General features: G+C 34.1%; 1 protein-coding gene across 3 annotated transcripts in view; it reads right to left on the reverse strand.

Annotated features, from left to right (window-relative positions):
• LOC123311455 (eukaryotic translation initiation factor 4 gamma 3-like) overlaps positions 1 to 16727 on the reverse strand; it is a 123084-nt gene that overhangs the window by 2731 nt on the left and 103626 nt on the right. For all 3 annotated transcript variants that reach the window (XM_044895441.1, XM_044895442.1, XM_044895440.1), the window contains 6 exons: positions 15073 to 15469; positions 14209 to 14396; positions 11162 to 11382; positions 3615 to 3746; positions 1404 to 1617; positions 993 to 1100 (listed from right to left, as the gene is read on the reverse strand). In XM_044895441.1, the coding sequence (XP_044751376.1) occupies positions 993 to 1100; positions 1404 to 1617; positions 3615 to 3746; positions 11162 to 11382; positions 14209 to 14396; positions 15073 to 15469 (1260 nt within the window). The remainder of the gene's footprint in view (positions 1 to 992; positions 1101 to 1403; positions 1618 to 3614; positions 3747 to 11161; positions 11383 to 14208; positions 14397 to 15072; positions 15470 to 16727) is intronic.

A 16727-nucleotide genomic window follows, 5' to 3' on the forward strand; every position in this document is an offset into this window, starting at 1 on the left:
GTTATACTAGCAGTATGTTGTTGTTGTTACCCCCTACTCTGTTGCCATGAATAATAGCCTTATAGTGCACAACTTGGTTAGGCACGTTTATCCTAGGTGAAAAAAATATATATGTATCCAAGAATATATAGCAATGAGGTACAATTCAGCAATTCGCCGGAAAAAGGTGATGACAAGAGGTCGCCAGAAAATTGTTTATCAACATGAATTTGAATATGAAGCTCCGCTGATACATGAATAATTTCAAGGTCTTCCATGGGAAAACTGTCGTTTTTGGGCTTCCGTGAGGAATAAGAATGTTTTTGTCGCAATAGTGAAAATTAAAATTAGTAGTGCGAGACAAATCTATATCGAAGGTACACAATATCGTTATTAAAACTGGCATTCACGCGGAGGTGACAACTCAATTTTTTCAAACTAGAACCCCTTTTTTATAGCAATGATGTAACCTACTTAGAAAAATTATATAGGTGTGCGAATAACATTGTAGCTCTAAAATGCATATTTTCTGAGATCAGAAGAAACCATTTTCGCAATCATATTTGGAATTTTATTCATCCCTGAAATAAATTTATTGGCGGTGCAGATTTATTTTTACAACAAAAGTTCAAGTGTGAATCACAAATATGTACTCATCCAAGCCAGGAAAAATATCAGTTCATTTGTTTATTGATCGAGGTTCCAGATAACTGTAATCTGTGAGGGATATCAACGCAAAACAAAATAAAACCCAAGTGCATCATTGAATATTTTTTTGCCGGATCAAATGACATGGTGGACATTTAGGAATGTTAATCGCGACAAAAATTTGACATTGCACTATCTAAAGCCCGTTTGCAACAGCCGAAAATTCTCTGAAAATTTACTCCCGAATGCATGCACCGATTATGCACATAGATTTCTACATATTTTCAAGATTTATTCATAGAAAATTCAGCAGGATATCAAGAGGAAATTATTCTCATTTCAATTCTATACATTGATTTCCTTACCTTTGCCTTCTTGCTCAGCTGGGTCTTTACTGCTTTCCCAGGATAAGAAACTTTCTTGTGCAAAAATTGAGTCTTCACTCAATTTGTTTAGGATCGATAACAATAAACCTGTGAAAACAAATGATATAAATTAATTTATAAGAAACACATGTGCATCAGCATTCAAACATGGTAACATCTTTGAAATATGTGACATCTAGTAGCTACTGATGCATGAAAAGAATTTTCGAATACAGGTTATTATTACATTACTGTAGGTGAATTTTGATTTCAATTTTCAAATCGAACTATGAAAACAAAACAGGAATACACCATTTTAATATTCACAGCATAAAACACCAAATAACTCATTGATGAGTGAGATACTTGGAGCTGGAACTGTGGCATTTTCCTATTATGTACAGCACTCACCTTGTGGATGTTCCAAATGGTTAACCAGAGACTGTAATGCATACAAGCATTGTAGTTCATATGTTGGATTGTTATCTACATACTTGTTGAATAGTTTGCATTGTTTGCTTAAGCGTTCCGTGTTAAGTTTAGTCCGAACAATAGAATATTTATAGATGGCTGTAGCTAAGGTTCTGATGAAAGTGTTTTCTTTCACTTTTTTACCAACATTTGCCTGAAAAAGGGATATCTAACATTATTACATTAATCAACTGAAATCAATGAAGAAGAAATTGGATAATTCAATTAGGTGAGTTGATTTGATGATGAGTTCATCTGATTATCCACTCAATTGAGCAGTGTAAACAAGGTAAGGCCTATAATTAATAGTGAAGCATGAATGACATAATAAGAATTAAGTCAGACGTATATAACCTGCTGAAATTATGATTATCATAGCTGACTTGCTATCTCGACCGCCAGAAAGAAGATTAGATGCCGACCAACTCCCACTCCGTTTGGAATTGACGTGCAATATAATAATCCCATAGGACAATCACATTAGATATGTTTTGTAGTCCCTTTGTCATCAATGAAGTCTGATTAAATGACAATTGGTCGATTTTCTAAATTTTATATCATTATTGAAATCCTCATATCTCAAATATATAGGAATTTTTTCATTTTCACATATTGTATGTTGTCTGTATGTACTAATGGAAATTAAAATTTCGGAAGTGTTCTACATCACTTTCACAATCTGGCAACGTTTGCTTAGTTACTGCCAATTCACAATGATGTTAATGGTAATGTTAAAAGTGAGCTACGATGTTAACGCTTAAATAATAATAAATTTAAGAAATATTTATCATTATCATTAACATTACGCTTGACATTAACAGTGATGTGAACAGTATCGTAGTAGCTCTATTATTTATTATTATTTAAGCGTTTACATTGTAGCTCACCGTTAACATTACCATAACCATTAACATCATTGTGAATTGGCAGTTAGAAAATATAAATGATTATTTAGATGTGATAACTCCTTACCACTTTGAAAAATTTGACTAAAAATTGAGGGATCAAAATAAGTACACCTCAAAAAAACTCTGTGATTGAAACTATAGGAATTGTTGAGCTTTTTTCAGACTAGATGATAGATAAGCTGCATCTGGAGGATATTCACTAAACAACATCTGCTCCAGTGCTACAACAGGAATTGTCTATAAATCTTCTTGATTAGTTCCACTGTTGTCGAATTTACATAAATTACTAGGGCTGTGGTCCGTATATACACTTTAGTTTCTTCTGGTTAGTAAGTGGGCGGTCCGGTCCGTATATGTTGAATTCCTGACAATTCGGTCCAATATCTATCACCAGAGTAACCGCTCTGGTAACTTTCGGTTACCAAATGTGTATATACGGACCATACGCTAGGATAGACACTCTAGGTCACGAAATTTCTCACATTCAAATGTTCCCGAATAACAAAGGATCGATTTTTTTTTTCAAACTGAAATTTGAGTAGAATCTTTCACATGTTGATTTAGAAATGGAAAGTGCTTGCCGTAAATGATTCGATTTTAGACTTTCAGAAAGATTGCGATTTGAATCGAACTGAAACAAGATACGATAAATTAGTATCAACATCTTTGTGCTCAGCAGCATTCTGTATATTTGAAATATAAGGTCAATGATCTTATGATGATGAAGTGCTATATACGTTGGAATTCATTCTGAAGAGCAGATTGAACTGCAGCAATTCCTCAAACTCATCGAATATGAAATGACCAAAGAATCCTCAGATACTATATGAAGAAGGCTACTTGTGCTCAAGTCATAATCGAAAATGTAGGGAGGTTACTATCAAACTTCACGCATTGAACAATTTAGTTCTTGTGATGTTAGCGAATCCACCCTTATTCAATTTTGCATACCCCAACACAATTTCAAGATAAACTGCATGAAAATGCTTAATCAGGTATGCCAAGTCTCATCCGACAACTATATTGTTGTATACATAATTATTTTTTTTTCGAAGTAAGCAATTTCACATATCAATGCTAATGAGTTCCAAACCAAGATTCCTTACATGTATTTTCAAATTCGAGCGGAAGATGACTTTGAGCTGGAAGGATCACTATCAATTTACCATCTGACAAATGTACAAATAAAATTGTTCAATATATTCATCTTTATTGTTAAAAAAAAAAAGTTCATTTTACTCACCGTAATCCACATACAGATATCATCAAATGGAGTATTTGAATTGAAGAATTCAAGAAGTTTCTTTTCTATTTGTTCATAATTTAGTTCAGAGTTGCCTTGTACGGGTGTCCCGCCCATAAGGAATTCCAATTGCTGCAAATTAATGAAATTATGAATAGGGGGAGCAGAAAAAAAGCCTTCGGACATTCATACGTCCGTCATAATATGTTCTGATAATTGACGTGGACATCCACATAAAAACATTTCAATCAGGAAGTCATAATAAAGAGCTGAAATGAGATCTCAAGTCAATTCAAGCCCGACATGAATATACGAGAGCAATTCGATATCTTCCCTACAAATATTAAATTTCCTGAAAGTTTGAAATTTAATAACTTCATTTTTGATGAGCAGTTTAGAACTACACCAAATGGAAGAAAGACAGACCAAATTAATTTCAGATCAAATCTGCATTAGCTCAGTTTATCCTATGACAGTTTTGAAATTAACTATGAAGATCACAATATTACGGTAGGTATACTTCATTCAAATTTATTTTAGCAGTCGGTTGGCCATGAAATAATTTTCTCAAGTTTTTGTAACTAGAACGAAGTTAGGTTGGCACTCATGAAATGTCGTTAATGTCATAACGCCGTTGCCACAACTAATATCAATTTTTATTACTAAAATTCGAAAATGCCGAAAGTGATTGAAAAAAGAGACAAGGTTTCAGAAAGTTCTATTTAGAATTCAGGTCCGCTCATTCAAATAGTTATACCCTGATATTCTAAAATCCACAATCCGTCAGACGGTAGTGAACATATTCAATGTAAGATAATTTATATAATGTTTCATCTGAATCTAAACGACCTATATTTCAGCTGAATATTTCCACAATCAGAAAGATTGTGATTGAAGAGTATGACAAAGAATTTCCTTTTATTGGGAGACCCAAAAAAGTGGTGGCATTTCAGAATTTTATGTTTGAGTGAATTAATGCGAAAAGTTAACCACAGGATTCTCGATAAATGTCATCGGAGAATGAGTTCCCTAAAATGGATTTTTCTGTTTTTCATTTGACTTGTCCTATACAATGTAAATGTCTCAAGGTACTAATAAATACCTAATTATTATAATTACATCAATGTATTAAGATGAATAGCCACAAATACGCGCAAGTTGCCCTGTTACTGTTTATTCATGTGAAATTTTTGTTCAACGGTGAAGTTGCATCTTAACTTGAAACTTCCTTCAACTCCTTTTACTTATATTGATGCAAGATGATTTTTATTGAAAAATTTAACATTCTTGTAATTATCTGTTAATTCCTTCGGGAGATACCCATTACCAACCACTGCATCATATGCATTTCATGGGTTAATATTTTTGAAATCTACAAATGATGTAAGCCAAAGAAGATAACGAACATTAACTCTCCTCAAGCTAGTGCATATTATGATATTATACTGATCTCTTGTATTTTCCATGCAAATAACTGGATTTGGTATGCCTTCAAACATTTTGTATAAACTTCAATTATGTTCGTCACATATTTTCCGAAGAGATTCGACATTGTGATAAAGTACGTAATAACAGAAACTTTTACGTAGAACGGGCAACATAGCGTTGATTTAAAACCCAAAAATGTTTTGACAAGCTTCATAACCCCACATTTTCGTACTATACAGAGTGAAATGTGTCAAATTTCCATGGCCAACCGACTGCTAAAATAAAGTTGAATGAAGTATAGGTAACGATATTTCATTGTTAGGTATAATTGTTATAGTATAATTTGTTTCACATGAATGAGACGAATTTCATTAAATGCGCGTATATGACGTCGCTTTGTTGGAGTTTTTCAAAACTGCAACAATATCTTTGAATACAACTGTGCATTGTTTGAAAGTGAATAATTGATTTATATGTGCAATCAAAATAACAAACACATTTGATATTCATGAAAATGCCTCAAAATCATATTATGGAATTTCTATGAATATTTACGATGAGCTATCATCAAGTGTAGAAAATTCTTCCTTATTATTACAGAAATAAAATCTGTCTTTAAAAGGTGAAATAAATATTGCTTCTGTTCAATAGTTTCAAAACTTTCAATATGGAAGGGATTTCCAACTACGACATTTAGCATTCACAAAATGAGCAGAAGATTATGGCGCAAACGAGAAGTTCCATACAATGTAACAGGAAAACAACTCTGTACAATAATTTTTGTTTCATTATTCATTTCTCTTGTTCTCTGTTTTTTTATTGTTTCAGAAATCATTTCCAGATGGTGAGAAAAAGAAGAAATGTGGGGAGGTTACTATCAAACTCCACGCATTGAACAATTTCGTTCTTGTGGTGTTAGCGAATCCACCCTTATTTGATTTTGCATACACCCAACACAATTTCATGATAAGTTCCATGAAAATGTTTATTTGGCTATGCTAAGTATTATTTTACAACTACTCTGTTATATAATTATTATTTGTTTATTGAAGCAGGCTATCATTTTTAATGAATTTTTTTAGATTTTCAATTAGTGTGGAAGAAATGATGCGCTATACTGCTGAATATGTACTTTCACCAAATAACCAAAAACACTGGAAAAAAAAAAAATATATATATATATATATATATATATATATATATATATATTTGTCCAATAGACGTTTCCAGTCCCGATACGTTTCTAAGGCGACCTGAGACCCACATGATCCGAATGTTTTCTTCGAGTATATATGATGAAATAACGTTAATGAGAATTATAACTCCTTAGGCACACTTAGAGGGGAAAAGAATTCCTTCATTTAAAAAAGTAGCATAATCGATAATATTTTCCAAACCCGAGACATTGCACCAACTTTACAATCCCACATATACTCCAGCGGTAAATATGGCCAACGTTCACGATCCCGGCGCTGTTGCCAGTTTGACGGGACTGGAGCCGACAATTTCGATGTATAAAATGACGCGAAAAAGTAGTCGAAATTCATATATGTGTGAGTTTGTATTGTCTCAATATTCTCATGAAGCGAATTCCTTTTTAACAGATTCTTCTCAAATTTTGATCCATTAATAACATAACCTCGAGAGGCCTGTATACATAAAATGATTGTAATAAAATATGAAAAATTAATTTTTAGCTTCCTTCTGAAATCTACAAGGGGATTCCTGAAATTCGTGCAAGTACTCCAACTATCATAAAAATGAGACAAAAATCAACAAAATTTATTGAAACACTGTTGACAAAAATTGAGATCTAGAGAGAGAAATATGAATTATTTTAATATTCCAGAGTTAGACCAGAGAAGTTCGTGCCAAGCCCAGAATTCCTCCTCTAATGTATTTTCCAAATTAAAATAAAAAACAGAAAAATCTAATTCATTCCTATAAATATCCCGTCAATGAATAGGTATGAGATTTGAAATATTCCATAACAAACTAAAACGACCAGAGTAATCGCAATAGCTTTGCTCGATAGGTACAATCATTCATTAATGTGAAACACTGAAATGAAATAACACAAACAAAAATGAAAAAATTGATTACTGACGTTCAAATTCCGTCAATATTATTTTGAAAGTTTGGCGAAATGAGAACCGTTTGTTTGTACACATCTGTCACGTTGAATTCTCCGATGAGATGAAGCCTTCCGATCCATTTTGCCATTGTTTCTTAATAGATCACAAAAATTCATCATTCAATTGAATGCATTCAATTGGTTTCTCGTCGTCTGGATATTCTCCTCATAAACCTCCTTCAATTTTACCCACAAAGAATTGTATAGAAGGTTCAGATCTGGTAATCTATAAGGTCATGGTTCCCAGTTGGGCCTCCTGGACCAATTCATTTAATTGGATAGGTATTGTCCAGGCCATTCCTTACTTTGAAACTGTGTTTCTCCGATTTTTATGCCCTGTGGCATGACAGGAGAAATATTTTGTGGAAAGTTAATATTATACAAATGCGAAGGACTAAGGGAGATGATTCCTCGATGAAAAAAAGCAGGGGTAGTTCCTATGTTCCTATTATCTCCAAGTTCTAAACATTCTACATACTGCATGTGGAGAGGAAACTCTAGTATACTGCGCTTTACAATCGAATACTGGTGAAAAATTAATTTTCGACTGTCAAGGTTGAAATCTAATTGATTATTTGTTTATGCAGCGTGTCGCATGCCCACTTTTAAAAGAGCCAAACTTCATGATGGGATCATACAAGTGATTTGGAACGAAAAATGTCATATAACACACCATCGAAATGTTATCGGTTATTCTTTAATATAACATTTTTTGATTTCACGAAATATTCCAAGTTTTTCTAATGGTATCAATCACACTACAGTTATCTTGTAGCCTAATTGAATTTGACCACATATCTGGAAACAGCAATAAATCTGCTTCATGATGAGAATTCGTGTGTACGAAAAAATTTCTTATTGCGGGTTTGGTAAGGGGATGGGATGAATATCACGATTCTGAATTGAACAAAATTAAACCTATTTTTCTAATGGTTTTATCAATGAAAAATTATTAATTATGGATATGTTTTCTTTTCAACAAAAAATACCCCATTTAGATTGCTTCCGAATGACATATAAGCTTTTAGTCTTGCTGCTTTACTTCTTCAATTATATTTATTTATTACATAATTGTTTCCAGTAGAGGACAAGCCTATAAACTCGAAGGTTATAGATTAACATACATGCATACATGTGGATAAACGAAAATGAAAGCGAAAAATACAAAACTGAAATGTCATATACAAAAAAGAAAAAAAATTAGATATAACACCACAGTTCCTCACAGAGAGGACTTCTACCTGTCATAACTGTTTTTGAAACCGTTTACCGAGGTCGATCGCACTACGCATTCAGGGAGATGGTTACAGTTGTGAAATATAAGAAGAAAGTGTTAACATATGAATATAATGGCTAACAAGATACCAACGGAAAACTCGACACATTCCAAACCTTAATTTGATTTATTTTGAAGCTCCTTATGATTGAATATTAAAATAATTCACATGGAAATCATGAATTTATCTGCAGAATCAAATAACCCAAATGAATAAACTAAATTTTAGTGATATAGATTTTATGAAAACATGTAAAGAAAACAAATTACTACTGGTACTTATACTCGTAATAATTGCTCGAAATGTCCTCCGCCTTGTTCAATACATTTTACACATCGTTTTTGTAGTGAATCTGCCACCCTGCGAAGTTTCTGACGCATTTCAGCATAACACAATGTTATTCTTTCGATCAGGACCTCTCGAGTCTGAACACTAATTTAATAAACTTTTTCTTTCAAGGTGTTCCAGACATAAAAATCCAAAGGCGTAAGGTCGGAGCCTCTTTGTGGCCATCTTACGTTGACCCTCAACTCATGTTGAAAATGAGAAACCATGTTCGCATGGGGGTTTTCTCTTTTCCATACATGGGTTGAGGATCAACGTGTGGTTGGCAGTCATGAGAGGTGAACTTTTCGGACGAGTAATATTTCCCGATCCGATTGATCCAAAGCATCTTGACAGACATATTGGAGAAAATGTCTGGTTTCCAATGAATGGCTGTCCAGCTCATAATAGCCGGAATGTACTGACCAAATCAATCAATATTTTGGGGTGTAATGGATTGGAAGGTACAGTCCGGTAAGATGGCCAACAAGAAGCCCCGACCTTACACTTTTGTATTTTTATGTCTGGAACACCTTGAAAGAAAAAGTTATGACAATATTTTGAATAGAATCTGAGTGGTGTTATTGAATTCTTTCCGTATACAAACTAGATTATCAAACGTACGGAAAATTATAAAAGTCCGATGGTGTGTGTCAAGTCAAGATCTTCGCCAAAAAAAAAATTAATTGTCTTTGCCCTACTCTACCCTCTGCCGTCAATAGTCAAACGTCAATAGTCATCTGCGAGGAATCGCAGATTCCTTTTAAATCGTCTCAGTCGTCACTGAAGGTATTTAATTTTAGTTTATCGCAGCAGTTGCGAAATAATTTACCAGTTACGAGAAGTAAAAATTTCAAGACATAGATGAGTTCCAGAAAATGTCAATTCAAATGTCAAAATTTGAAAAATCACTATAGTCTTTTCCAGAATTATTGACATCCCAGTAGGTTTTTAAAGTCCAGAGGCTCATAACAGCGTTTCTGGTGTTGAAACCTGAAGATGGGATGCGATTAGTCATCCCGAAACTGGTGGTTCTTGTAGAATAAATTGGTGAGAGACAGTTTTGAGGTGTTTTGATTTATTTTGGTATATTATATCATCTGTTCATTTCAGCTCAAGCTAATTCAAATATCTATATTAAACTTATATTAGGTATCACATCACTCTGTAAATTAACTTGTACCTATAGGCGAAAACCAATCGTGTAACTGAAAGTCCTCAGAATTGATAATGATTTTTATGTGTATTTTTATAAATGATTAAATTGAAAGTTTGACTGAGGAATACCCTTCCACCTCCTGAACTGAAAATTTCCAATTGTTAGTTCGGGATACTCGAGTAATTTCCAATATTTCATCTCTATGATTCAAACAAAAATGAAGTTGCTGAAGAATACTTGTACCAGAGATAGAGTTTTCAAGAATAGTTTTTCAAGAATAGTTTTTCAAGAATTTAAGGAATTCATACTGAAAAAACCTTTTTATCACTGTGGTAGGAGTAAAAAATCTCCATTGCTTTTGTATATTGATCTTCTGAAAAATTTCTGGAAAAGAGCTCCTGTCAAGTCAACCAAATATAACTAGAATGATGTTCAGGAAATTCGTAAATTCGTAAACACGACAGAGGGTCAAGTAGGGTGTGGTGAAAATACAATTTTTGTGCATAGGATCCTAAACATGCCAGTGCTCCTGAAATTAGGTCGACTCACTTCACTTAATCGGGCTTGTATAAGTTTCCATACGTGTGCTATTATAGTTCGTATACGAAAAGAATCCAATAACACCACTTCAATTCAATTCAAAATATTGTCATTGAATATTTCTCATGACGACTGTTCATCATACCGGGATCGTATAAGTTTTCTTATAGTACATTTGAGGTGTATAAATCGAAAAGATGACAAAATAAATTCTCAAGCTCTTCAACTGCAGCGTTGCCAAATTTTCGGACTAGATGCGTCGGTCAACTATGCGGATTATATACATCAAGTTCATGTCGCTCGAAGCGCCCTCGCACTGGCCAAACTCTGAAGTTTTCTGTATATAATAACGAGTATAACCGACTTTTCAGACCCACCTGAAAATTCACCCCTAGCATCCCCTAAGCCCCCTTATAACGATTCTATGGTCGAACGTTACCAGACCCGGAGCCGGGTCTGACAACGTCACTTTTGGACTGAAAAGTCGGTCGAGTATACCGTTTTGGGTCTGTATATGCGGTCGAACAAATATATATATATATATATATATATATATATATATATATATATATATATATATATATATATATATAGATGAACCAAAATATCGCCCACATTTAGAAGTACAAATTACTCTCAACGATTCGATGACCTTTCTTTCAATTCGCTTAATCTTTATACTCACATTAGCTTGAATGAAGTTTTCTGCACAGTTTTCTGGCATGAAATCAGTCAATTTCAAATTTGACGACTGCCATAGCTCTTTTAAGTAATTAGGGCCCTTTTCACACACAATGAGTTTGAATAGAGCTAGTAACATTTTTTCGCCCATTGCATTCTCAGCCAGTAAACTACAACTTCTTTGTAAATCTGTTAGAGGCAAAGATCCCTCAATGATGATAGGCACTGAAACAGATAATATATATGCAATAACTATTTAAAAATTAACAATTTTCAATTAATTCAAAAATTCCATTAATGTTCCTATAGAAAACAAGTAGATAGGACAAAAAATAATAACCAAATATTAAATCTATACAGGCTGGTTCTAAAGTCTTGAAACGGTGAATTTATTATGCGCACGGGTGGAAGGAAAATCGGCATTATGATACTACAGTCCGAGGAATCGAATGGGCTCATCAGATTTTTGGCACAACTTAGAAATTTCATGTGCAAACTCATCATTTTATTTAATTGACGATTCCCATTCAGCGGAAAATTTTTCATCCTAATTGGTTAAAAACAAGCAGAGTTTTGGCAATTTAGTTGAGTGCGGGCAAGACACTTTCTGCAAGAGTTAGGAACAATCTTTTTTCTACAAGCGCTTGAAATATATAAATATATTTATTTTACGAAACACACAAATTCGATTTGATCAATTTATATATTATAATAACAGAGATGTCCTTAGTAATATATCTTGGGGAATCGATTAGGCCCATCCGACTTTGGGCCCGCTGGGGCCCCAGACGAGATATGAGGCCCAACTTCGAATTTTCAAATGCAAACCCATCCATTTCATTGCAGATTCGGATTCAGAAGGAAATTTTACGATTCGGATGTAAAATTTCCCAATGAATCCGAATCTACAATAAAATAATAGGTTTGCATTTGAATTTATAAAGCTATGCCTCATATCTTGTCTAAGGCCCCATCGAGCTCAAAATCGATTTGGCCTAATCGTATCCTTGAGATAAATTACTTAGGACCTCATTATCAGAAATTCAATTTTTGCCAGGATTTTTTAAACGAAAAAGCTGGAAAGGGCCCTAAAATGGACGAAATGTTTTTTTGTTTCTAACCAATTTGGATGTACAATTTCCCGCTGAATCCGAATCTGTTTTCATTTGAAATTTTTAAAATCTTGTATATGATCCAGAAATCTGATAAGCCTATTCAATTCCTCGGACTCCAGTATCAGGATTCCGAGTTTCCACCGGTGCGTGGAATGAATTTATGGTTTCCACACTTTTCATTCACCTTGTATACAACTTGCTTGAGCTCAGTGTGTATCCTCCTATTTAATTTTCAGATTTTAGACCGAAACTGAATTTCATTACCCGCTTGTTTCAAGATTTTTTTCATTCAAATGTCTCGAATATTGTATTTTCGAAGGTATAATTTGTTTTTATCTGTTGCAAGAAGTGGTCAAGATATACAACTTTTCCGGTAAAAATTCGAGAAAATATGAGATAATTCATCGAGAGAACATAAAATATCTATGAAAGAACAAAAGTATTCAAAAAAATCTTCTTCATCCAAAGATTAATAAACAAATGAAATAATTTTGAAACTAGTGCCTCCTTAAGTGAAGTGAATAAGTGGAAGTTCAAACCTCGAAAAGCTTTTGCTCTATCCAAATTTCAACTTTGCCACCTCATATATTCGACGCTTATGCTGCCTAAAAGCTTTGACAATATCTCCTCCCAGACTTATTTTATGACAAGAAAATTTAATTAAGAAATGAATTCTACAATGTACGTCTCAGCATTTTTCTGTAATATCCCAAATTTTTAAATAAATTTAAAATTTCTTGTCTGAATAAAAAAAAAAGTGAAAACGAGTAGGAAATGCAGTTAGGAATTCATTTCTGTTCTAACTGGAAGCGTCACAAACTTAAAAATATTTCAGAAGGACACACTGTGGGCTTCTTGGGGAGTGCAGAGTTTCACATCCCAATTCATTTCACTATCTTGAAACCGGCTCAAGGTATGGTTTTGCTTGTGCAGCGACTGCAGGAAGTGGCTGCTGCGTCTGTCGCACAGACTGGTCCCCCAAGCCGTCGAGCGTTTCGTCGTTACAGTCCGACGCACAAGTAAACCCGCTTCTTCGTAGTTCTGTATGAGCGCATCAGCCACTTTCTGCATCGCTGCATGCGTCCGACGCACAAGCGAAACAATACCTTTATATGCCACGTCACTTGAAGAACCCCATAGACCATATTAGTGAGGTTAGGCGGGAAATTTGAATCGCGATCCATCCGTGGATCTGGTTCCTGAATTCCCTATGCATTTCTTATGGGACTAAAAATGCCGCGTACTTCTCGACTGTTTTTGGATATTTTAGCGAATTTCTTAAGATTTATTTCTGTTGGAATGTGTTCTATGATCCTTTCTTAACAAGTTGAAAACAAAATTTCGTAATAAAATGGTATATTTTTTTAATAATGGATCAATATAAAATTGGTCAGCAAGATCCATGGAAGTTTGTCGTAGCTTCATTTCGTTTCTAACCTCTGAAGCATGTCATTTTCCTTGTTACGGTTCCTGATTGAAGTATAGCAGAAATGATCTACGACATACGGATGTATTCCGTATAATCATGTGTTCAATTTTGATTTTAGGACATATATAAGTATATTGTGATGTAAAATGTACTTGGAAACAACCTCTAATAATTGCGGCACCCAATTTTGCATGCCTTTATATCAACATTTACTTCTAGCTAGCGATATTCCATCTTAAAGTCGATTCCTATGTAAAAAAATTTGAATATGGATCTCCCGCCAACTGAGTGATTATAACCTCACTAATATGGTCTATATAAATTTAATTTCTAACAATCTTCAACAAAAACCTAAAAATATGTTCCACGAAAAATACACAATCCAAAACAAAACTTTGGATAATTTCGGAGGATATGAATGATTATAATTTCTTTCAGAGTTCGTAATTGGAAATTGATTATCAACAAAGAAATAAAACATTTTTAGCCTCAAGAAAAAATACTTACCCAAAATTTCAGCAAGGCAAGTGAATATCGTAGGAATATCAATGATAAGATCTTCGACTTCTCTGAAGATATCCTTCAGAGCTTTACATAATTCCTGTAATGGCACTGTGCCATTAACTAAGAGTTTTCCCAGTAAAAGACCTAATTTCATTCGTGGCGCCTTAGATGTTTCTAATACATCCAAAATGCTAAAAAAAAAAAAAAAATTGACTTGAATACAAGGGAACAACTAAAAATAATACAAACAAGAAATGAATCAAATCTCTATAAGTCAGTATCAGTTGAAGTGTTTGTTGCTGTGGGGTACACAAGCTTTTCCCTCCATTGATTTTCATGCTGTTTTGGTAAAGCATGTTTTTGGAAAAAATGTTCTAATCGACTATAGATTAGAGTGATTAGACTATAAACTTATTAAGAAATGCCTCTTTATAAGTGGTTTGAGGGTTTCTGGGCCCCACGGCAAGGACAAATGGTTAGAGTATCCTATACAGTTGAAAAATGACACATGCTAAGCAAACTAGTTTACAAAAAAAAGACTGTTATCAAAGTTCTGAATACTTCGATTATTTTGAATCACATAATGGTCCAACTCGCTGTTGTTGCTGTACTCAGTCCTACTACGATAGGAAGTCTTGTCCCGCGAAATACGACATAGTAATAATCGAGACGTTTTCATGTTAATGCGTGGATTTATGCAGCATCAAACAACTTCCATGCTAAGAGATGACTGACTTTTTTTATGGTTGATATAACAATTATGACACTCCTCGATCTGCGTTCCGTTCCGACAAATGATGAAAGGGCAAAAATGAATAATACAAATACAAAAAAAAAAAAAAAATCTAAATATGATGAGGAACTCACGCATCGGAAACCATTGTGGCCATATATGTTGGGGGAACATTTGATCTAATGTCACTCTCACATTCTTCAAATGTGCAATTATCATTGATATATTCATCACAGCAGTTTTTGCAGTATCTCTTCAACTGATCTTCAGTCATTTTGTTAGCAACTACAGTAGGAGGAGGTGTAGGTGATTTAGGTATAGTCTGAGGAGGAGCGGAGCTACGTGATATCATCAAATTAGGTCCTGGAATATTAACCCCTGATGGACCAGCACCATCATTCATTCTATGCTGAGAACCTGATCGAGAACCTCCTCTGCTGTCATAATTATGTCTGCCATAGCTACCACGTTCCAAGCTTGATCCCTTGGAATTGTATGCTGAATCTTTGTATCTACCACCGCCATTACCACCTGAAAACGAGAGATCTCAGTAAGTGTAACTCTTTCATTTAAATGGAAGATAAAATGTTAAAAAATATTGTCAGTTAAATTCAGACTTCTTCAAGAGTTTCAGTCCACTACTTTCTATAAGCATCATTTGAAAATTTTTGGGAAAAATATTGAACAAGTTGAATATCGTTCAATGTCACTGTTATACATGATAATTTGGTTTAGAATCTGAGGAAATAGATCTAGCATAAAAAATTTGATCAATAGAATGCAACATATAATTAGGTGGCGAGATATGCTCTCCCAATAAATAATGAACTTTCCTGATGTTTATGGATGAATCAAGTATTGGGACAACAGTATTACAAGAGCTCAAAAATAGATCAAGCATATTTTTAAATTAAATTAAATTTTAAAGGTTGACATTGTGTCTAGATGTAGTCACACTAAAGCGCATTGGTGTACCAACACGTGCCCAATCAGGTCACCAGAGATCATTATAAATCTCACACCTCTTCATCTTGTGATGGAGGTGAACCTATGGGCTAATGAACTCATGAGGCCAACCTAAGAATATCCGGGGAAGGTACGCGTGATGGGAGAATTACGAATCAGAGAGCCTTGTGTCTCTCCGACTATCGGTTAATCTTCCCATCGAGGAAACGATAAAGAAAACGAGCATTGAGAAAACATTCACTTCCATGCAATGATAGTGAAATTGGGAAATTTTTCCCTGGCCCAGAACTTTTCTATGATAAAGGAAAATGTACCTACAAGAAAGAGTTTCAGGAGAAGGAAAAAACAGAAAGAGATACCAAGTCACCAAATTTTGTTGGTGGCAAATGTATCTATCACAGATTTTTGTAACATAATAGGCATGTCAGATCAGCTGATTTTGCCTGACACTGAAGTGTTATTCAGGTTTATTTTTTTGTGCTTTTGAGTGGTTTTTATAAATCCTAGTGAATTTTCAGAGAAAATGTATGTTATTAAATCCAATATGAAACCAACTATTATTGACAATATTGACTCGTAAGATTTTACGTTTGTGATCATAAATGGTTTGTTTGACCCTCGACTTGAGGTCAATCTGCAATATCCTATATATGTTGACTTGTCAAATAGATAATGAATTTCAAGTGAAGGTATTACTTGCGAGTGTCAAAGCCACATTAGAAATGAATTAATCAAAAAGATGTCTTCCACATCTGCGGAATAACAAACATATTCCGTCAGTGACGCATGATTGACACTCCATCTTTCAAGTGGAGGAGGAATT

This window comes from Coccinella septempunctata, chromosome 4 (assembly GCF_907165205.1).
Source record: "Coccinella septempunctata chromosome 4, icCocSept1.1, whole genome shotgun sequence".
Taxonomy (NCBI): domain Eukaryota; kingdom Metazoa; phylum Arthropoda; class Insecta; order Coleoptera; family Coccinellidae; genus Coccinella; species Coccinella septempunctata.